Source organism: Panthera pardus, unplaced genomic scaffold (assembly GCF_024362965.1).
Source record: "Panthera pardus isolate Hobbes unplaced genomic scaffold, ASM2436296v1 HiC_scaffold_19, whole genome shotgun sequence".
Lineage (NCBI taxonomy): Eukaryota > Metazoa > Chordata > Mammalia > Carnivora > Felidae > Panthera > Panthera pardus.
Genome location: NW_026526754.1, coordinates 14,006,891 through 14,030,879, shown reverse-complemented (window position 1 = coordinate 14,030,879; position 23,989 = coordinate 14,006,891). Strand labels below are relative to the sequence as shown.

The window sequence follows — 23,989 nt, the reverse complement described above, 5'->3', positions numbered from 1 at the left end:
AGTCCCCAGGAAGAAGCAGAACCCAGAGGGGGTTGGAGGGGTGGTGGGGCCACGGAGGTGGTCTTTCTGTCCTCCTCGGCTCCTCACCTGCAGAGTTTCCACACGACCCATTTATCCCGGAGGACATCTGCACCAGCTGTCATAGGTGGGCCGGGGGCGGGCACCCATTGCCCCAGACAGAATTCTAACCATTCACTTCTGCTTTATTCTCCCACAGCTGAGCCTCCTGCCATTGGCCACAGCGCTGGCCACACACCACCGGTGGTTCAGAGCGTCCTTTCCCCTCCCAGGTCTTTCTCCCACTTGTCTCCTTATCTCCATGTTTCTCTCCAGATTTCCTTCAAGATTGATCTTGCGGGAGGCTGCCTCCTCGAGTCTGAAAATCGCAGTCCTGGGTTAAGATTGTCACCTAGTGGCCAATGTGAGAAGTGCATGGCTGTGCCCTCCCCTGACTTCCTTCTAACTCTGTGCTGTGCAAAAATAGAAGGTAAGCGATAAGTGATTTTGCATTATCTGGTAGCCTTACTAAAAAAGTTAGAAGAAATAGGTGATTTAATTTTATTAAAGCATTTTATTTAACCCAGTATATCCACGTATCATTTTGACATGTAATCAATGTTTTATTTTATATTTTATTTTATATTTCATTTAATTTCATTTTATTTTACAGGGGATTGAGAGGCAAAGGGAGAGAGAAAGATAGATAGATAGAGATAGAGAGAGAGAGAGAGAGAGAGAGAGAATCTTAAGCAGGCTCCATGCTTAGTGCAGAGCCCAACATGGGGCTTGATCTCACAACCCTGGGATCATGACCTGAGCCTAAATCAGGAGTCAGATATGCAACCGACTGAGCCACCCAGGTGCCCCTAATGGTATATTTTACATTCTTTTTCTCATACTAAGTCTTTGAAGTCCAGTGTGTAACTTGCAACTTCCAGCACATGTCACGTAAGATGCTAAATTTTCATCAGGGATCCTTGGTCTGCCTTTAAGTTTCATAAAAATTACAGCTGAACGGGTTTGATTTATATCCAAGTTGTTCCAAATACGAATTTTTGCAATTAGTTAAGTACAGTTAATCAAGAAGTTCCACTGTTTATCTGGGAGTCTGTCCCACTTTGCTAAGAGACCCTCTGTAGGACAGCTGCCCCCTCTTCTTGTTCTGAGCTGAACCGTGTTTGACACAACGCATGCTTCCCACTTTCTCTCTGTCCACCGGTGAACTTGCTTCTTCCTACCTACCTGAAACATCTGAATGCATCCGACGAGAACGTTCGCCCTTCAGAACTGCAGGATGTCACAGTCACCCATGTCACTACTCACCGTGAGTCACTACTCACGGGTCACCCATCAGCCGGCGTCTGTACCCACAGCCTAGTGGATCCTGGGGCGGTTTACAGCCCAGCCGCTGGCAACCTCAGCTGTCAGTCCTCTCTGGGAATTTCCTCAGCTGAAGAGAACGATTGAGAAGGCCACGCCTCCTTTCTGGGCAGCCACAGCCCTGATTGGTCAGGGGGTTTGTAAACGCCCAATCTCTTCACCTAAAATGGGGGTAAGGAGGGGAGCGCCCTTTAGCTCTCCGCCTGACTCTGCGGCCGGTCCTCCTGAACCAGGTAGGGAGGTCCCTCTGATAAACTTTTCTCCCGCTGGTCTCCATCTAGGGTGGGCCCCAGGAAGCAGATGCCAGGATGGGGTTCTGGAGCTGGACCTAGGGCTGCTGGCTGGCAGCGGGGACTCCTGGCCTGTGTCCCTGGCACAAGGTAACAAGCTGTTAAAGTGCCCACCACCGATGAACGGGGCAGTGTTCTGGTGGACGAGAGTTCACCAGTGGGTTCCATGTATCAGGAGTTTGATAAACATGGAGGGAGGGAGAAACCATCAGGGCAGTGAAACGGCGTGGCTGTTGCTAAGCACAGTTAAGGTTTGGGGAAAGAGAAACGAAAAGGCTGAGACTGATTCACGGGCAATTCAAAGCTCCGCGGGAGAGCCAGCGTTGCCCTGTTGGGAGCACGGGAAGAGGTGCTCCCTGCCTGTGTTCTCAGCCTCAGCAGAGAAAGCTGAGGACTGGGTCTGGGACTGCGTCATGGAGCAGCGGCTTCCAAGGCTGACCTAGGCGAACGTAGCTCGGCCACGAGGTCAGGGTCCTGCAGGACAGCAGGCACCCCCAGCGTCGGCCCCACCTCCCCTTCTGGCGGCGATGCTGCGCCAGGCCTGCTAAGAGATGAAGGACGCTGTGCCCCAAGGGCCCTTCGGGCCCGTGTGAGCAAGATGGCGCCTGGACGCCAGGAGTGCTGGGTCAAGAGGACCAGAACCTCACACCAGCACGGGGAGAGATTTTGTCGATTTGGGAGCATTGTTCCAGGTCAAAGGTGCAAGCCCCTGGCCAGGCCCCCAGTGAACGGTGCCCACATGCTGCCAGAATGGCTCCCGGGAGCACGGAAGGCAACCCTGGGCCACCGTCAATGAGGAGGAAATGCCAGAGTTGTGGCGGGGGAGGGTTGTGAGGGGCAGAAGTAGACGTAATAGATAGAGGGAGTGTGCTGCATAGGGCAGAACTCCCAGGGGATGACCGGTCCACGGGAAGCCTCGGGAGACATGCCCACCTCCTGAAGCAGTAGAGAATGTGCTGGAGAGCGGCCCCAGCAGGGCTCAGAAGTTCACTTGGGCTCCCCGCGCCAGGCCAGGACGGGGGTAGGAGGCACTACTACAGAACCGAGCTGCCGATGGCCGCGTGTTGGGACCCCGAGGGCCTGGGCCAGGTGGACGCGGTTACTCTAACGAGTGGCCTCCAGGGTCCTGCCCTGCCAAGATAGGGAGACAGTTTCTTCAGGCTGGCAGCCCTGGGACAGAACAGAGGGACCGTTACCAGGAGCATTGCTCGGTCTGTACAATGAAAAGAAATCAAGGGTGATGAGGGGCCCGTGGGTGGCTCATTCAGTTAAGCATCTGACTTCGGCTCAGGTCATGATCTCACGGTTTGGGAGTTCGAGCCCCGTGTTAGGCTCTCTGCTGACCGCTCAGAGCCTGGAGCCTGCTTTGGATTCTGTGTGTGTGTGTCTCTCTCTCTGGCCCTGCCCTGCTTGTGCTCTGTCTCTGTCTCTCTCTCTCAAAAAGAAATAAATGTTACCAAATCGAGGACGATGACCAGCAGGCCAAGTTGCTCCCGCAATCTGGCACTCTGGGCACCTCAGATTTGTAGCCTCAGCCAGACTTAGATGTACCCACTCCCCGCCCCTTCTCAGTCCTCCCTCCCCCTGGGCACCTAGGATGCCCTGCTGTTAGGGCACTTGTACTCCGCTGGACTGTCGCGTCACTGTCTCCAACTAGACTGTGGGCTCACATGGCAGGAGTCGTTCCTCTGTAGGCCGGGCTTCTCCTCCCGGGGAGCTCAGCCCAGCAGCAGGCAGGTTCCTCCAGTGAGAAGTGATACAAGGGCCTGGCGTTTCAAGGTTCACTCTTTATTGGTGGGTTGAAAGCATATCTGCAGGGGGTGCGCCTGGGTGGCTCGGTTGGTTGAGTGACTCTTGACTTGGGCTCAGGTCGTGATCCCAGGGTTCTGGGATCCAGCACCAGGTTGGGCTCTGTGCCAGGTGGAGCCTGCTTAAGATTCTCGATCTTGGGGTGCCTGGGTGGCCCAGTCAGTTAAGCATTGGACTCTTGGTTTCGGCTCAGGTCATGATCTCACAGTTGATGAGTTCAAGGTGCCACGGCGAGCTCTGCCCTGAGAGTACAGAGCCTGCTGGGGATTCTCTCCCTCCCTCCCTCCCTCTCTGCCCTTCCCCCAGGCTGTCTCAAGAAAAAGGAAAAAATAAAAATTAAATAAAAAAAGATTCTCCCTCTCCCTCTACTCGTCTCCTTGCTTACCCTCTCTAAAATAAAAAAAAATTAGAATAAATTAAAAATAAATAAAATAACTGCGCGAATGAAAGCCCAGGAAGGGAAAAAGAGGTCGAAGTGTCCATTATCCAAGTCAACCAGAACTCTCTAAAACAAAGGAAACCAGAGGTGGGAGGGGTGAGGGGCGGGTGGGGCCCGTGTCTACAGACTGGCCGTGTGTGTTTTGGAGATAGCCGTCTCTCACGTGGATGCCTTGCCATCGGAAGCTCAAGCCAATCTAGTCCGTGGCCACTGTCCCAGACCTAGAGTCCAGCCATGAAAATAGGTCGGTGAGCTCAGGATCCCCAGGAGTCTCTTCAAAGATTTAGGTAATGTTGTGGAATTTCTTAACATCTGGGGCCATCAGCAAGGTCTCTGACACACAAATTTGGCCAGTAGCTTGTAGCAACATTTGATGTACAGAAATTGGGGGGCAAGTGTCATTTAGACATTTCTTGTGGGGGCCATTGCCTAAAAAGAGGTCGGTCCCTTTGCCTCCCAGCCTCAGTGACCTGCTATATGCTAGCAAAAGCCCAGGAGTCTGTGAAGGTGTGGGCCTGCGGAAGGCCCCATCTTGCCGGCTCCTCAAGGGCAAGGCCACAGCCACAGGTTCCGCCAGGGGGCTGGGTCAGAGCCCCCTCCTCGGCCAGCAAGGCACCTGAAGCCGGGGTGCCATGGCTCCCAGCCAGCTGCTCGAGTGCGAGGGTGGGGTGCCATCGGTGAAGAATGCACTCCCTGTCCATGCAGGCCGTTGGGTCCCCAGGTACCCGGAGGAGGAGGAGGAAGCAGGGTGTTGCCAGCACTTCCTCAAGGCTCTTGGGCAAGGGCAAAGGAACAGCCTTTGATGGCGGCCTTAGTCCTCTCCTGAGGTCCCGTTTCCCCCAGGAGGCATCAGGGGCCCTGCCATGTTCTCTAGGCATGTCTCTACCTCGGGCAGTCCAGGCGCTTGTTTGCGGAGTCCTTCTGGGTGGGGGCTGGGTAGGGCCTTGGTTTCTAAAAGAGCTCTGTAGGATTCCAGGAGCAGGCGCTCAAGGGGCATTTATTGGGCTGCCCCTGGGGGAAGGCGCTTAGGCCAAAACCCCGCGTGAAGCCAGGTAGGCCACGTTTGCTCCAGAGACTCCAGGAGGCATGGTCAGGCGTGGCCCAGGACTTGAGTCCCAACACGAAGCGGGGGGGACTACAGGGGAGGCATGCTGGCCTGTGTGCTGGTGGCTTCCCAAGGGCACTGTGGGGTCTGGCTCTGGCGGAGGGTGGCAGACACGCGTGTGGTTGTGTACGGAGGGCGTGAGGGATGAAGGATGTTTCTTCAACATGAAACGTCTCAATAGATTTTGTGCCTGTTTGAGTCTAGTGGGTGGTTTGATGGTGAGTAATTCATGTGTGATGGCCGGGGGAATTTACCAGCCCCCAGGGGACCAGATGATGCCAGAAATGTGGCAGATGACGCGGGACCTTGGATCCTGTGTGGCATAAGTGGCTCGTGAAGCTGTGCAGATCTGGCCGTACCGCTTCCCCGGAGGGACCCCTCAGCAGACTGTCCTCATTGGAATGGCCCAAACCGTACCTCTTACTATAAGGTATTTACATCCTGGTGGCAGAGATCACACATAATTGGAAGAGTGTTTAAATATCCCATTGGGAACTGCATAAAAGTAGTTCCTTCCAAAGTGAAACCAGATTGGGCCTGGGATTCCTTGGCGATGGGAACAGACAGAACATATTAGCTATGTCAGTGATGCTCCTTGGGTCCTTTCTATGTCCTTAGGACTCAGAGCCTTAATCAGGGGAACCTGAGTCGATGGTCAGGTGCCAGCATTAGTGACTAGCTTAAGTACTGGCCAAACGGGGCTGTTAAAAGGGGAGATTGTGGGCTTCATGACTCTTTTATCTTTTTTTTTTTTTTTTTTAATTAAGCTCCATACCCAATTTGCTCTAGCAAATTCATTGAACTCACCACCCTGAACCAAGAGTTGCATGCTTTACCAACTGAGCCAGCCAGGCAGCCCTCCTGTCATCACATCTTTAAGGACAGGGCCTTGGCTTTCATTGCTTGTGTAATTCCTTATTCGGGAATGTTTTCTGTCCTCGCCTGGTGAGGAAGAGTCCATGGCATCTATTTGGTGAGTCCCACAAAGGTCAAGAGCTTGGGCTTGGTCCGTGTGCCATGAAGGTGTCAATTTATCCATGTCTGGAAAGGAGGAGACAGGGGCTGTTTGAGGCCAATGGTCCTAATAGTTACATCTGATTGGGTTTGTGCACCTTTGATTGTTTTCCTGGCAATGCCTTGTAGGTAGGACTTCCCTTTGGGGGAATTTAGAGGGATTTCCTGGAATGGCATCGACTTGGACCCTGGTGCCTAATAGGGCCAAAACACCGTGCATTTTTATTGTCTCTGTAGAGCACTAGAGTGGTATAGGGGCGATGATCTCTGGGAGGTGGGACAAGCCCTGGGGAGCTGCCTATTTCCTAGGAAATCCTAGGGTAGGTGCTTAAGTGACTGGCAGTCCTGGAGGTTAGGCAAAGGGGCAGGGGCGTGGTGGGGACAGGCTCAAGGTCACAGGGGAGCTGTGTGTAAGAGGGTGGGCAGCAGATGGGGACCTTAGCCGAGAGAATGCTAGTTTTAGGACCTGGTGCTGAGAGAACAGCTGTCCAGAGAGCGAGCCGCCAGGAACCCCGAGTTTCCAAAACTCCCAAGAAAGGTTTACCTTTGTGTTATCATAATGGGCAAAGTTAGACCAGGGATTACTGGGGAAGGAGCCGGAAACCTTTTCTGTTGAAGGAAATTTGTCAGAGGGGAGACCCTTCCAGTGTAGCAGGAGTGGAGGGGCTTGAGTTGAAGTATCTGGGTGTCTGGGCGCGGGTTGGGGGGATCTCCTGCATGTCTAGTAACCACGTTAGTGCCTTCTAGTGCTTTGTGGCTGATTTTGGCAGTCCCAGTAAAACGTAGTAGTAATGCCCTGTAATGAAGGGGAGGCCCTCCAAAAAAAAATCCTGACTATGGGTCAGGCGAGCCTCTTCAGGGTTGGAAATGAAAAAGGGGTCATTTGGGTCACTGTGGTCATGTGAGTGATAAACCCGTTGTGATACTGTGACTTATAATTAATGCGTAGCTGGTCTTTGTCCCTGTTGCTGGCACAGCCCTTGAAACCTTTGGAATGTCCTAAGTGGTGAGAGCTCTAGGGGTGTCTTCTGGTAGGTTAATAAGGTGACTTGTGGAACTCATTGAAGGATTTTTATTTTATTTTTACTTTATTTTTTTCCACTTTTATTATTTTTATTTTTTTAATTTATTATTTTTTTAATTTTATTTTTAAAATTTATATCCAAATTAGTTAATATATAGTGCCACAATGATTTCAGGAGGAGATTCCTTAGTGCCCCTTACCCATATAGCCCATCCCCCCCACAACCCCTCCAGCAACCCTCAGTTTGTTCTCCATATTTATGAGTCTCTTCTGTTTTGTCCCCCTCCCTGTTTTCATATTATTTTTGCTTCCCTTCCCTTATGTTCATCTGTTTTGTGTCTTAAAGTCCTCATATGAATGAAGTCATATGATATTTGTCTTTCTCTGACTAATTTCGCTTAGCATAATATCCTCTAGTTCCATCCATGTACTTGCAAATGGCAAGATTTCATTGTTTTTGATTGCTGAGTATTACTCCATTATATATATACCACATCTTTATCCATTCATCCAGAGATGGACATTTGGGCTCTTTGCGTACTTTGGCTGTTGTCGACAGTGCTGCTGTAAACATTGGTGTGCATGTGTCCCTTCGGAACAGCATACCTGTATCCCTTGGATAAATACCTACTAGTGCAATGGCTGGGTCGTAGGGTAGTTCTATTTTTAATTTTTTGAGGAACCTCCATAGCGTTTTCCAGAGTGGCTGCACCAGCTTGCATTTGCACCAGCAATGCAAAAGAGATCCTCTTTGTCTGCATCCTCGCCAACATCTGTGGTTGCCCGAGTTGTTCACGTTAGCCATTCTGACAGGTGTGAGGTGGTATCTCGTGGTGGTTTTGATGTGTATTTCCCTGATAATGAGTCACGTTGAGCATTTTTTCATGTGTTGGTTGGCCATCTGGATGTCTTCCTTGTAGAAGTGTCTATTCATGTCTTTTGCACATTTCTTCACTGGATTATTTGTTTTTTGGGTGTTGAGTTTGATAAGTTCTTTATAGATTTTGGATACTTAACCCTTTATCTGATATTTGCAAATATCTTCACCCATTCCATCAGTTGCCTTTTAGTTTTGCTTATTGTTCCCTTTGCTGTGCAGAAGCTTTTTATCTTGATGAGGTCCCACTAGTTCATTTTTGCTTTTGTTTCCTTTTACTCTGGGACGTGTTGAGTAAGAAGTTGCTGCGGGCAAGATCAAAGAGGTTTTCGCCTGCTTTCTCCTCAAGGATTTTGATGGCTCACATTGAGGTCTTTCATCCATTTTGAGTTTATTTTTGTGTATGGTGTAAGAAAGTCGTCCACGTTCATTCTTCTAGATGTCCCTCTCCAGTTTTCCCATCACCACTTGCTGAAGAGACTGTCTTTATTCCATTGGATATTCTTTCCTGTTTTGTCAAAGATTCATTGGCCATACGCCTGTGGGTCCATTTCTGGGTTCTCTATTCTGTTCCATTGTTCTTTGTGTCTGTTTTTGTGCCATGAAGGATTTTTAAAGATGGGGCTGGGCTACCAGTGGAGCCAACCAGGTGATTAGATGGTTGGAACTTTCTGTCACACCCCCTGACCTCTGGGGAGGGGAGAGGAGCTGGAGCTGGAGTTCAATCACCAGCGGGCAATGATTTAATCAATCATGCCTATGGAATGAAGCCTCCATAAAAACCCAGAAGAACAAGGCTTGGAGAGCTTCCCAGTTGGTGAACATGTTAAGATTCAGGAAGAACGGGGCCCCCCCGAGAGCATGGATTCTTTGCGCCCCTTGCCCTCTGCATTTCTTCCTTCTGGCTCTTCCTCAGTCACACCTTTTTATAATAAAATGGTACCCTGGTGAGTAAATGGGTTCCTTGAATTCTGTGAGCTTCTCTAGCAAATCCACTGAACACAAGGAAGAGGTCTGATTGATGGCCATTCGGTCAGAAACACAGATAAGATCCTGAGCTTGAGGCTGGTATCCGAAATGGGGGTGGGGTGAATATGCAGTCTTTGGGACCAAACCCTTCAACTATGGACCTGCTGGTTTCCAACGTCAGGAATTCTCTGGGTGAAATCTGAAACTGGCCTCCATACACAGAGGGAAGGAGAGACTGAAAAATGAGGCTGACCCCTGCAGACTCGTAGGTGGCAGGCTTCACAAGCAAGGGAACTTAAATGAAGGCTTGTCTTGGGCAAAGAGATCTCCACACCCGCCCACCAGAATCTTAAAATTCTATATAGAGGCTTGAGTGGGGTTCAGTCATGTATCCTGTCTAGACGGCCTCAAAATCCATTAACCCCTCAAGGCTGCACCCTTCAAGTGGCTCCTAGTAGAGTAACGGGGAATAGGCATCCAAGGGCAGGGGAGGGTAAGGAACTTCTGCCTGTAGGGGTCTAGCTTGTGGGTCAGTAGGTGGTCATGTCTTCTCGGTCTCCTGCAATAGGAATCTGATGCCATCTCCAGGCAGAGAGTGTCAGAATTGGGCTGAACTGAGATGCCACACCCGATCCAGATGCAAAAGAGGTGATTGTTGAGGGAACAGCAGCTTGGTGGACTGGATGAGACCCCTTGTAAAGTGTGTTTATCCTGAGAAGGGGGACTGCTCACTCCCCTCATAAATACCCCATGGACACCCCAGAGGAAGCTGCTCATGTGCTTTGTATGCAAGGCCTGTGGGACTGGCTTTACGATAACCAGGATGTTCAGCCACTGAATGTGCCCGTTACCCAGATTAGAGTAAATGCTGCGATTAAGGGGGCTGCTTTTGCGCATGTAACTTTGCTATTACAAAACTGAACAACAGGAAGGCCTGCATGGCTCAGTCGGTTGAGTGTCCAACTCTTTGATTTTTGGCTCAGATCATGATCTCACAGTTCATGAGTTCGCTTCAAGCCGCACGTCCGGCTCTGCTGGAGGCCCAGAGCCTGCTTGGGATTCTCTTTCTCCCTCTCTCTCTGCCCCTTCCTTGCTTGCTTGCTCTTTCTCTCAAAATAAATAAACTTAAAAAATTAAAAAAAACTGAACAGCAGTTCAAGAAGCTTTGTTGAACTTTTTGGGGTAGGGTGGGGACAAGAGCCTTTGCTGGGACTCCTTTTTTTCTTTGTTTTTTTTTTTAAGTTTATTTATTTTGAGGGAGAGAGAGCACAAGCAGGGGAGGGGCAGAGAGAGAGGGAGAGAGAATTCCAAGCAGGCTCTGAGCTGTCAGGGCAGAGCCTCAAGAGGAGCTTGATCCCATGAACCACAAGATCACATCCTGAGCCGAGATCAAGAGTCGAACACTCCAACAACAGCTATCCAGGCGCCCCTCTGGGACTCCTTAATGCAGGAGCCCATGCACTGTGATTCCAAAACCTGTTGGTGAGGTCTTAATGACGGCTGAGTTTAGATGGGGAGGCTACAGAGATGCAGCGTTAGATGGAATTGAGGTGAAAGTTTGGGTGAAAACTTGGATTTTTAAAAAATGTTTATTTTAGAGAGAGAGAGAGAGAGAGAGAGAGAGCAAGAGAACGTGCACATAGGGTAGTGGCAGAGAGAGAGAGAGAGAGAGAGGGAAAGAGAGAATCCCACGCAGGCTTGGCACCATCAGCACAGCCGGATGCGGGGCTCAAACTCAGAAACCATGAGATCATGACCTGAGCCAAAATCAAGAGCTGGATGCTCAACCCGCTGAGCCACCCAGGTGCTCAGGAAAGTTGGATTGTTTTTTTTCAACTATATGCCAAGCTGTTGGCATCCTGTTTACCTGAATGTATTGGGTTGGATATTATGTTTACCTTAGGGACTGCTTCTCCTGGCTTATACTGTAAGGCAGAGGCCTGTGAGCCCACCTGCAGGCCAGCGTTAACTGGAGATACCCAACAGAAAGCACTAGAACTGCCTGAGGCCCACACAGGTGGTTAACTGAACACAGTATAGAATACCAGGTAGACAGGACGAGACTACCACTTTGGTTAATGACACGCTGGACTGCTGGTAGCAACGAATTCTCAGCACCGTAGACGCGTGGCCTGTGGAAGCCACGATGGCTCATGGGGACAGACAGTAAACCACGGAGGGGTGGATAAAGTTGTGCTGCTCGTAGCCTCAGCAGCTCCGATGTGGCTCCAGCCATATGGGAAATAAACGGGCTGAAGGAGTCTGGTCCTCCGTGGTTGATCTTGGAAATGCTTTCTTCTCTTCATCTCGGAAAGGAGCCCACTGCAGTCTGCTTTCACGTGGGAAGGACCCCAGTGTATGTTTATGGTGCTGCCATGGTTTATTCTGAACTCACCGGCTACTGTGATAATGTGGTCAGAAGGGATTTGAACTTGATGCGCGTCTCAAGTGTAATAATATGCTACATTAATGACATGAAAGATTGGAGAGACGAGGACCAGGCTGGAACTGATTTGAATGTGCTAGTGATGCACGTGACCATTAGGCCCGGATAAGAAATCCAGCAAAGGTCTAAGGGCCCTACTCAAGCGGTGAAATTCTCAGAAATAACCTGGACAGGAACCACCTGGGATATCACACAAATGACTAGAAATTAATTGTCACTACCCGTCCCTAAGACCAAACAAGAAGGTAGTGTTTGGTTGGTGTATTTGGATTTTGGAGAATGCATGTGCCACATCTGAGAGTTTTGCTGACTCCCATTTCTACGACCACCCAAAGCTGTATTTTTGAGTGGGGACCTGAACAAAAGGAGGCCATGTATGAATTACAAAACGTGGTAGGGCAGCTCTCAGTGCCTTTGGAGCCTTGTGACCCCCCACTCACTGGTGACTGTGGGATGTCTGCCACCTGTACTCACACAGACTGGGGCTTGTGGCAAAAGCTCGTGTGCACCTCTGTAGAGAGCAAGATGGAGTCACTCATGTCAAGCAGTGATGTGAGCAGCCCTAGGATATTGTAGCTAAGACCAGGTGTCATCAGAACCAGCACAGACAGGCAGGACTAAGGACTGATGATCCGTAAGGCTACAAGAACCTAAAAGAGCCAGGAGCTGATGATCACTAGAACCAGGAAAGACTTGAAAAGGCCCAAGACTGACGAAACTCCTTGAAAAAGGGAAAACTGCAGCCAGCTGTCAGACTCGCCAGACGCTGACCACTTCATGTCTGAGTGGATTAGCAAGGCAACTGCCACAAAGACTCTGCCCGAATGATCTCTGAACGTAAGAGAGCTGCTCTGCAGTGAACAGAACACGCAGTAAGGGTTGAGAGCTGACCCAGACCAGACCATTCTACAAGGTCACAAACAGACTTCACGTTAACTTCTTACCCCTTGTCATATCTTTGTTGTGTGACTTTGTATTATTGTACTTGGCTTTTGTGGCACACATGAAGCCAAGTGAGATGCGTAGCGAGACGTCATTGAATTTGGAATCTTGAAACTGCTTTACAATTACATTAACCTTGCTTTATGATTGAATGAATCATAAATGAATCATTTGTGAATGAATCACGATTGAATGAATCGGACATTGTGCAAAGACACAGCTTGTGTTGGTGCTTTTACAGAGTGCTCACGACAGCCTCCCAGCTGTTGGGATTTTGGACCAGAAAATTCCCAGATACCACATCTTGCTGGCCAGTCCACACCATTTGAGGGACACACCTGCTACTGGGCACTAATGAGACCGCCTTGATGATGGAAGGACATAAAATAATCATGAAACCTGAGATACTCGTAATGTCTTGGGTGATGTCACAGAGACACTCTAATAAGGAAGGCTGTGCCCAGAAGAGTTCCAGAATAACGTGGAAATGGTTCATATAGGGGTATGCTGCCAGGGAACACAGGGAGCCTCCTTTCCTCTAGGACCGCCTTTGGAGCCACCTGAGGAGCCACCGGAACCAACTGTCATGTGGATGGTGTCCTAGGAATGGCTCTTGTCTGGAAAACAAAGGGCTGTTTGGTTTATGGGTGGCAGTTTCAAGATGAACGGACAACATCCTGTTTGGAAATCTGTAATCTAGGCCAGCACAGTGGCCAAATAGAACATCTCTTCCAAAGGGGGAAAAGTTTGGGTTCAAATGGAGAGAAGGAAAAATAGTAGCTACGGGTAAAGGATTGAATAAATGGGTTATGTAATGAGGGAAATCCCATGTTACACGAACATCTCGAAAGAGGCTCAGAGCAAGAGGTGATACGGTCTCTTAGCTGGACTGTACCAGATGCATGAAAGGGTGAAGCCATGTGTTGTTGAGACGACAACTGCTTTGGGAACCTGGCAAGATTGAATGATGGCTTGCAAATCTGAGTGGCATCGCCGTAGGAGACCTTTTTAGAGGAGATGATTGACTGGATAGTTATCAATGGCTGAATGGCATTCTAGTAAGATGCCAGTAACTTTTAAGATTGTTTTGCTATAAGGGACCCATGTTTGAGAATGGGGTGGTGGTGGTCTGTGATGTTGTGATTTATAATAGACGTATATTTGGTCTTTGTCCCCATTTCTGGCACAGAGCTGCTAAAACCTTGGAATTTCCTAAGTGATAAGAGGGATAATACAAAGGTGTCTTTTGTTACGTTAATGAGATGACTTTTGGAACTACCTAAGGATGGGGGCTGGTTGCCATTGGAGCCAACCAGGGGACTAGCGGGTTGGAACCTTCAGTCCCACCCACTGACCTTTGGGGAGGGGAGAGAGGCTGGAGATTGAGTTGAGTCACCAACTGTCAATTCGTTAATCAACTGTGCCAATAGAATGAAGCTTCATAAAACCCCAAAAGGGGTTTAGGACTGAACCCTTAACCTGTGGAATCTGATGGGATGTCTAAGTGGATAGCATCAGAATTAAGCTGAATTTTAGGGCGCCCACCTGGTGTCTGAGAATCACTTGTTGGTGATTCCCACTGCCTTTCCCACACACGCGGTGTGATCAGGTCCAAAACCTTCCCACCCGTGGAGCATGCCGACTCTGTACACCGGGAGATGGGCTTCATTAATGTTTCCCAATCACTGTGGGCCTTACCTGTCCTCACTGTGGTAGAGTGATGGAAGGTGGGCACAGCCCCGTGCAATAAATGGCCAAGTGAGGAGAGGGAAGGCCCTGGTAGGAATCGGAGGCTCTCGAGGCCTTCGCCTTCCCTTCTCCCTCTTCCTCACCGCTCCAGGTCTCAACCCTGGCAGATTTTCCTTTGGCAGCAGGGGGGCCTTGTGAGGTATGTTTCTCGATTCTGCCCCCCAGCAGGTGAACGCAGAGGGTGGGGCCTCATAATCTGTAGCATCTGGGAGGAAAGGAGCATAAAGCCCGGAATGTATTTGAGCATGTTATGGAGTGTGTGGTCTCAGGAGATACCGGCCAGTTAGTGCCTTTTAGCTGCCGAGAGCGATAATGCAGAGCCCAGCCCCCAAACCTGTGATAGCCAATCAGTCCCTTCTCTTTTTTGATGCACAAAATCTTAAAGGCTTGAATTTCAGTTAAGGTATAGTTTCCAATCTGTTTCTATTTTGTGATTTTTCTCCTGATTCCTTAATCTTGTGTTGTAACCAGAAAAACGTGTGATGATGTTCCTGCGCAGCCACTTCCCTTCCCAGGAACTCTGGGATTGGAGTCTGCCTCCATGAGTGCAATGCTCACAGGTCTTTGGGAAAAGTCCCCAGACCTGAGAGTGTTAGTACCAGAGCCTGGGCAGTGAGTGTGCCGTAGCACTGAGCAACGCCCAGGAGCCCAGGAAATGCCGAGGTTTTGCATTTACCAAGGAGCTGATAGACCCTCTCAGGGATTTTAGGAGATGCTGGCTGCAGATGTTTGGGATAGTTGTATTTGTCTGGTTTTTTTCTTTAAGCAACATCGCACCAGGGATTGGACCCATGATATCCCATTGGGTCAGTGGACACAGAACGACAGCAGCGAGTAAAGCAGTGACACACAGACCATGGTCCTCTACTGCATTTCCCTTTCGTGGTGCCACTGGTTTCGATGGCAAGGCTACTAGGACGCATAGTCCAGGCACAAGCCATGGCCAGGTGGTCACAGGCAGAGGGCTCCTGTCCTCTTTACGAGAACGTCCTTTCCTCGTGTCTTTGGTCCAAAACATGGACCACACTCCACTTGGGTGTCACAACGGTCCTGGGGTCCAATCCCCAGGCCTCTGGGCACGGAGGACCCTCACTGTACATTAATAATCAAGGCCTTTTCATCTACTGGTCCGATCTTGTTAGACAATATGGCCTTGACCCCGCTGGTCTGGGAAGATGCTGAATGACTACGGCAGCGGTGACATTCTGGGATGGATGCTGCAGGCAGCAGTGAGAGCGGCAGTCACCAGCAGCACAGGCAGCATGGCCTCTAGCAATTAGCGTTCCTTTCCCAGATGGTTACCGCTTGGGTTAGTCAGTCGGTAAACCAGGTGCAGCTAAAGGGCATTGCTCTCCATTAAGTGCAAGGACAATTGTGCAGTCCTGCCCACTATGCCAACTGTTTTGGTCTCAGCCTGTGGATAGTGCCGCTATCAGCCGGAAATACCTGGGGGCACTCAGCTGGCCCAGTGAGCCCCCCACAGACCTCTCCCCTTTTGGAAACCGTGTTGTGGCTGAACCAGTCCTTGGGGTTCTTAAAATCTGTAACAGGAAACCGGGGGAAAATCCCAAGATTTATTACTTCTGGGTTCTGGAGGGTACAAGGCATGCCTGGGGCCATACAGTGAAGTTGGGAGAGAGGCATGAGTAAGCAGACCGGGGTTCGGCTTCTACTGGGGTTAAGGGTGGGGGCCTAGGGTTTTGTGAGTTCAGACTTAATTGGTGAATTTAAAACACAGGACAGGAATTAAAGTGTGCAAAGGGAAAAACAAGAAGCCAAATAGTTACCGAGGTTAAACAGATTTCTCTAAAATAAAGGAAACTTTTGCGGGATGGGGACGGGAGCAGCTTGGTTCTTTACTCACTTGTGCTGGCACTGTGTTCATTTGAAATAGCTATGTTGGGGGTGCCTGGGTGGCACCGTCAGTTGTACGTCTGACAATTGATTTTTGGCTCAGGTCATGGTCTCATGGTTCATGGGTCGAGCCCCACAGCAGGCTCCAGCTCGTGCTGATGGCACAGAACCTGGTTGGGATTCTCTCTCTCTGCCCCCACCTCCACCCCGTTCTGCATGTGCCCATGCGTGCATGCGTGCGCTCTCTCTCTCTCTCTCTCTCTCACCCACCCCCTCTCAAAATAAATAAAACTTAAAAAAAATGAAACAGCTATCTTTCAAGTGGATGCTTCAGCAATGAAAAGCTTAAGTCAGGTACTGGTGTTATAACAAAAAATAAACCAATCGTCAGGTGCTTATGCTACATTTATCTTGTTACTGGTTTTCATTTAACTTTGTTGTGGTCAGGGAACACACTGTATGCTTTCAATCCTTTTAAATGCTCTAAGAGTTGTATGGCCAGGCATATGCCTATTTTAGTAAAAGTGCTACATGCACTTGAAAAGAATGTATATTCTGTAGCTGTTGGTAAAGTGTTCCATCAAAGTCAATTAGATCAAAGTGGTTAAGTGTTACTCATATTTTCTAGGTCTTTATTGAATTTTTGTTGAATTCTGTCAGTTGCTGAGAGGTGTTAAAATCTTCAACTGTGCTTGTGATTTGTCTTTTCTTCCTTTAAATGTCAATATTTGCTTCGCCCATTCTTTTTTTTAAGTTTACTTACTTTGAGAGAGTGAACACGTGAGCAGGGAAGAGGCAGAGAGAGAGAGAGAGAGCAAGGATCCCAAGCAGAACCCCTGCTGTCACGAGGCTTGAACCCACAAACCTCAAGATCATGACCTGAGCTCAAATCAAGAGTCCGAGGCTTAAGTGACTGAGCCACCCCGGTGCCCTGCTTTCTCCATTTTGAAGCACCGTTATTAGGCACATACATGTTTGTCTTCCTAAATCAACCCTTTATCATTATTACCCTTTATCTCTAGCAATACTGTCTTAAAGTCTACTTGATCTGATATTAACAGTTCTACCCCAACCTTATGTTTAGCGGTTATATGTAATATTTTCCCCATCCTCTTTCTATCCTTGTCGTTATTGTAAAAACATGACTCTTACTGAGCATGTAGCTTGGTCTTATTTTTATTATCCATTAGACAATATCTTTTATTAAAATGGTTGAACTTTGGGTCTACCATTTTACTTTACGTTTTCTGTTTTCCCTTCAGGCTTCCTTTTCTTTCTTCCTTCTTCTTTGGGTTAAAGATACTTTTGGCTTTCTGTTTTATCTATTGGCATCTTAGATATACCTCTTCTCATGATTTTTTTTTTTTTTTTGGTGGTTCTAGATTAAAATATGTAAACTTTTCATATTATTCGTAGAGTTAGTATTGTACCACTTCATGTACTTTGAGCAGATTCCTTACCTCTCTGAACTTCTTCATTTTAAATAAGAATAATAAACTTGTCTCATGGGTTAACTATTAAATGAGCTAATGCATATAAAGCAAATAGCAGCATGTTGCCAAGAGCAGAATAAGCAAGCGATACTACTCAGCATCATCACTAATAGAAGTACTGTTATTACTACTGGTCTGGTGGCAGCTGTTGTTGCTAGTATTTTTTATTAGCACTTGACCTCCTGAGGCCACAGGGGAGCCATATTGAGCATTCTCAGCAGCTTAACCTGTTTGAGGTCAAATTTTTCCACCTGCTATCGATCACCTATTCCTCCAGGTGGCCTGTTTATCAATGAGTCTGTCGCAGCAGGGTACCCGTCAACTGCCCCTTCCTCGCCTAGGCCTGACTATCCTTTGCCCACTCTTGAGGCTGTTCCTGCACCTAGTTCAGCCAAACCAGCTGAGCACAGCTTGTCCTTACCCCACCCCTAGGCTGATCCTTATCGCAAACAAAACCCGAGTTGATTTTCAACAGTACAGCATCTGTTGTCCTGAGCAAAGTGATCTGAGGCCAGTCCCACAGGCCTCCCACTACCTTCAAACACATACTTCCCAGTGTGAGAGCACGTCCTACATCTTGGTCTCTCCCCCTCTTTTTTAAAATGTTTATTTTTGAAAGAAGAGTGAGAGCGGAGGAGGGGCAGAGAAAGAGGGAGACACAGAATCCGAAGCAGGCTTCAGGCTCTGAGCTGTCAGCACAGAGCCTGACACAGGGCTTGAGCCCACGGACTTGGAGATCATGACCTGAGCTAAGTTGGACGCTTAACCGACTGAGCCACCCAGGTGTCTGTCTTTACTATTTTTGTGTGTGTGTGAACGGTTTCGTTGTGTGAACAATGAATGCCAAATACAGGTTTTCATGGAGAACACAGCCTCACACACAGCATACAGCTATGAAAGCTAGAGCTGGAGAACAGCACAGAGCTGTTTGTTATGGAGGAAGGGAACCTGCCTTGTGTTATGGCGTTAACTAATGTTAATTACTTAGCTGCATGATGACTTAGCGTATTGTTTTAGTATAAATGAGGGTTAACTTAGGGACCGAGGAATACATGAGCAATGTTCCATTGGACTTAATGGTAATTATGTTGATATAGGAGAATGCTATTCTCCAGGTCCATAAATTAATAAAAATACACACAGATATACATACATGTAAGGTTTTTAGACCTTTATTTTAAAAACATGGTGTAGACACAACCTCCCCCCCACCCCCCAATCTGATGTGGAGGCATCTGCTCCTACACATTCTTTTCCATGGAACACCAGCCAGCCATGGCATATTTTTCTGCAGTTTATTCAATCATTCTCTTAGTGATGGTTGTTCACATTTTCTTTTGTCCTTATCAAAAAATACAATATACATTGATAAACATATAATCTTAAGTACTGGCACTTTATTTTTTCTTAGGGATAGATCCCCAGGAGTGAGACTCCTGGATTAAAGAGTATGTATATATTTTTTAAATGTTTATGTAGAGAGCGAGCACAAGCAGGGAAGGGGCTGAGAGACAGGGAGAATCCCAAGCAGGCTCCATGCTGTCAGGGTGGAGCCCAATGCGGGACTCGAATTCACGAACCGTGAGATCATGACCTGAGCAGAAACCTAGAGTCGATGCTTAACCAACTGAGCCACCCAGGTGCCCTGAAGGCTACACATATTCCTGATGTTCAGAGACAGAGTCGCAACTTACATTTCTAACAGCAGTGTGTGAGATGAATCTTCTTCCCTGCTTCCTTGCCAGTAGTAGACAAGATGACAATTTGAGAAAGACAAACTTACTGGACTATAGATGTTCGGCGAATCTGTTCAGAAAGTCACTCACATTCATGGGTGGTCACAGCACATCAATGATATTCAAAAACAAGGAAAAAGAAAGGCCAGTTCCCAGTGACAATTCTAGTGTGTGATTCATGACTGACAGGGAGAGGAACTTGGGAATCTGAAGTCAATAGTAAGATACTTTACCTCTGAGTTAGGCAAGAAGTTTTTTTAGGTTGTTAAACACATCTGGAGAGATCACTGAAAAGTCTAACTTAAAAGTGTGTGTGAACCTTTAAAAGAAAGGCTTAACTTTTACTCAGGTTCCAAAGGGAAATGCTTCTGGCTGATGACAGTGAAACCCAGGGAGTGAAAATGCCTCCTTTAAACAGGATGTGGCAAAAATGCATTTTTAAAGTGGGTTGTGCACGTGGACATTTGAAAAAGCACTAAGACATTTAATTTTCTTCTCTGAAGTCTCTGAAATGTAACATTTGTGAACCACATACACATCCTACTTTTTGTTAAGACAATCCATAAAATATTAAGAGGAACAGGAGAACACAAAAAAAAGCACAAGTAGTTTATGGGTTACACAGTATGTTAAAAGACATGCATTTGTACGTAAACACCCCACTGCAAAGGAACTGCGCACGAGGGACGTGGGCACTCTCTCCAGCTGTGGTGCCTACACTGAGTGACAGCCCACAGTGGTCTTTCACTCCCTAAATCCCCTCTTAATTATCTCTCACTTATATATTGATGTGAAGAATGCTTTTAGCAACCTCCGAAGCAAGTTAAACCTTCAACATTGTCTTCTGTTTATTGAAGAGGCAGCTGAATAACGACGGTCCGACCAACTTACCTATGCCAGCAAGTAGCAGGAGAAAACATAAGCTACACGCTACTAAAACTGTGACCTAGTTCATGTGGAATGCGTACTGGGTTGTAAAGGTACTGAAAGACACGTGGTGTTTAGTATGGAAAATCTTACTCATGTCCTATCAGAGGACAAGAATTTCCAACTCCCAGTGACTGTGTTAAATTTACATGTATAGATGTAAGACAAGATTTGTGTTTTGGGGCATAATCTCATACACAGCCACTCAACTCCCGGGGTATGGTCTGCAGATCCTTTATGCTGCTGCCCAGAATAATTCAAGATTTCAAAAAGCTCACTGTAACAGGACTACGCGTGTCTATTTACAACTGGATGTACGCTTTAGCTGGGCAGCGTATCTAACTTTGGGTATGAGGCTGTTCTTAGGGGATCCTGTTTTTACCTGTGTTTTGATTTGATGGATTGTGTCCCCCCCGCATTTCCACGTTCCTTCAGTACCTTTGTGCGGTCTGTCCCCCCACTGGAAGGGTTCGGGTTTTTCCACAGAACAAGCTAGCTGCAGTCTCAGGGCTTTTCCCCCATGTGAACCCTCTGATGGACACTGAGTCGGGACTTCCTGCTGAAGGCCTTCCCACATTCAGAACACTCGTATGGTTTCTCTCCTGTATGGATTCGCAAATGTAATCTCAGGGTTGACCTCTGGCTGAATGTCTTGCCACATTCGGTACATTCATAGGGTTTCTCTCCCGTGTGAGTTCTCATGTGTATGATCAGTTGTGAGTTCTGGATAAAGGATTTTCCACATTCGCTGCACTCGTAGCGTTTCTCCCCCGTGTGAATTTTCTGATGTATAATGAGGTTGGACTTTTTGAAGAAGGTTTTTGCACATTCGTTACACTCATAGGGTCGTTCTCCTGTATGAATTCTCTGGTGGGTAGTAAGTTCAAACTTCTGGGCAAATGTCTTGCCACAGTCACTGCACTCATAGGGCTTCTTCTCCATATGTGCTCTCTGGTGAACGATGAGGTTTGACTGGTGGGTGAAAGCTTTTCCGCATTCAATACATTCAAAGGGTTTCTCCCCCGTATGAATTCTTTGATGTTTAATGAGGTTTGCCTTATGGGAGAAGGTTTTCTTACACACGTTACATTCATAAGGTTTTTCTCCAGTGTGTATTCTCTTGTGACTAATGAGGAGTGACTTAAAGGAGAAAGCCTTGTCACAGTAATTACAAATAAAAGGTTGTACCAAATTTCGTATTTTCTGATGTTTAAAAATGGCTTCTTTAAAGACTTTCCCACTTTTATTATAGTCAGAGTATTCCAACCCATGATGGGTTTTCTCTTGCTTCAGATAGAGGAGTGCTTTTCCAAATCCATTACACTCATCAGCTCTCTTTCTTATATAGCTTCTATTACCATTAAGTAAGTCTGAATTAGACTTCAAGGTTTTTTCATATAAGTCGTATTTATAGGGTACTTGCCTTAAGGAAACAAAATCTGTGCTCAGATTAAATGTTTTTTCAAAGAGATTACCTCTTTCCTCAATTGGGGTTTGGTTCTTAAAAATGATAAATGGTCTCGCCTGCTCGTCTGGGTTGCTGGGGTCCCGCTCCATCTGGTCGTCAGCTTTCCACACCTCTAGGAAAGAGCACACGAAACACGCTGTCAGCCCCTTCCTGCCATGTTAGAGAATGTGAAGTCTCCACCAATGTTCCATCGTAGGGCTGTCTCTGTGTGTGGGATCCGGGCTTCCAGGATTAAGAAGTCTCCATTGCAAATTTTGCCTAGTTCTTAAGCTTGGAAAGACCAAAGAAGCCTGTGGCAAAAAAAGAATGGAAGCTGACAATGGACTCGAGTAGCACTGCCAGATTACAGAACGACCTTAAAAGGTAAAGTGAAATAAAAACACAGGGCAGCAGACAGGGCACAAATGACGTAGGCAAGCTGACAAGTCGAGGGATGCAGGAGGTTCAGCGTGTCCTCAGGGACACGGAACAGTCAGCACAGACCAAGAGAACAAGCGGACGAAGATGCGAAGGGAACAGCAACAGCCTGGGCAGATCTGAGTTTAGCAACCGCCACTTAGGCTCTGAGCTGCTGTGGTCAGACGGGCACTTCCTCTCCACACTCCTAGTCTCTCTCCCCGTTTTTTCTCCTCTGCTCTTGCAAGCCACACACCTTGCTAACAGCAATGCTCCTCACAGGTCTGCAGACATAATCCTCCCGCCAAGATCCAAATCTCATGTACAACTTTTGCAAATGGATGACAAGATCCAGAACCCATAGTCTGAAGGAAATGGAAAATAAATCCAAGGGTTCAAGATCCTTGCGACAGAATCGTGTGTTTTACTTTTTTCATTGAAACACCTTATTTTTTTCCTTCTAATGTGTTCGATCTCTTCTCTAAACAGGTCTTGGCGCTGCTGTTATCGGAAGCAATCTTAAGGATCAGACTGACCCAGCCTTGACATTCCTGACTCTGGTGATCTTGCTGGCATTTGTGTCTAGGACAATGCATCACTCTTAGACTAAAGAAGAATCTATTACACCAATTCCATCACCTAAAATATCAAAGTCACCATTCTGGCAAACTGGGAATACAAATGAAAGAGCAGCTAATCACAAAGGTTTAAGACAGGTTAGGTAAATGTCAAGGGTCAAGTGTGAGAGAAAAATATAAAAGTTCAACAAAAAATGTTAAGCAGAGACAGACGATAGTTGGAGGTAGGATTTTGATATCTGAGGAATCATCTGGTATTGGCCATCTTTTAAGGTTTAAGGATCTGAAAAACTGATCCTTAAAAAATATTTGAAAATAGTTCAACCTATTCATGACCCCTAGGATGTTGCGTGGATTGGCTTCTGATGCTCCTTCCCTCTTTTGACACCTTCCCCAGAAAGTTCTGACCTGACCGTTCTTACTACGCTATCTACACCTCTTGCTGTTGTTCCAACTTGAAAATCACATCTGGCTCGACAATATCAGAGAACTTGACGGCGGAACACAGCTGCTAACTGCTTAGACTTCAGAAATCCGCCAAATCAAGAAGGCAGAACTTCAGCGTCTCCACTGTCTCTCGGCTTTAACACCTGAAGCCGCAGACCACAACCACATGGTAGTAATTCAGAAGCGCAGAATTTTTGGTAAGTGAGCAAGGACACAGATGCTAGGCCGACACGGAGCTGCACTAAAAGCTGTGCTTACCCACTGAGAGTAAATTGCTGTAATTCTCCAGCATCACGTCCATGTAAAGGATCCGCTGTGAGGGGTCCAGTTGCTCCCATTCCTCCTGAGTGAAGTCCACAGTCACATCGGTGAACGAAACCGATCCCTGAAACGGCATATTGCTCAGATGGCTATTCGTTCTGAAATGATCAGCATTTGGCAATGGAGGAAGGATATGTGAAAATTTATTCTTACCTTGTAAAATCTACATAGGACGCCGACTGTACATCTTCACTGTTTTCTCATGTTTCCAAAAAATATGTTTATAAATTAAACATTTATGTAGATCCCCTAGAGCTCTGGCACATGCCATATAGAACAGGTATCTAAGATTAATAAAATACTGTTTCTCCTCTGAAAATATGTAGAGGAAGATAAATAGGTAAACAAATACACAGTATTTAATGTTATCTGGACAAAGATGATACTCCTAGATATTCGTGTTGGGGGGTATCAAGTCAGACATTATTAAAGAGTTAATTAAACCTTTAAATATTTAAAGGCAGCAGACGAACTTCCAATTACCAGGCAAAATGTCAGACGTAAGTAGAGATCTCTCTACCATATCCAAGCCATAACAATGGTGCAAAAGCAAAAATAAACAAATGGAACTATATCAAACCAAAAAGCACCTGCACAGAATGGAAACCACCAACAGAATGAAAAGGCACCCAACTAAATGGATAAAATATTTGCAAATCATCTGATAAAACAATCCAATTAATAAATGGGCAGAACATCTGAACAGACGTTTTTCCTAAGAAGAC

At 47.2% G+C, this 23,989-nt stretch overlaps 1 protein-coding gene and 1 long non-coding RNA gene across 3 annotated transcripts in view; one reads left to right on the top strand and one right to left on the bottom strand.

The window, feature by feature from the left end:
* Nucleotides 1-1,080: 1,080 nt before the first annotated feature.
* On the top strand, nucleotides 1,081-23,516 carry LOC128778182 (uncharacterized). Its single transcript, XR_008423563.1, has 2 exons — nucleotides 1,081-1,760; nucleotides 22,408-23,516. It is a non-coding gene; the product is annotated as an uncharacterized LOC128778182 (long non-coding RNA).
* Nucleotides 18,548-23,989, bottom strand: part of ZFP1 (ZFP1 zinc finger protein) — a 20,889-nt gene continuing 15,447 nt past the window's right edge. For both annotated transcript variants that reach the window (XM_019413165.2, XM_019413166.2), the window contains exons 3-4: nucleotides 23,202-23,328; nucleotides 18,548-21,634 (exon numbers count right to left, since the gene is read on the bottom strand). In XM_019413165.2, coding sequence (XP_019268710.1) covers nucleotides 20,559-21,634; nucleotides 23,202-23,328 — 1,203 coding nt within the window. In that variant the 3' untranslated portion in view covers nucleotides 18,548-20,558. The remainder of the gene's footprint in view (nucleotides 21,635-23,201; nucleotides 23,329-23,989) is intronic.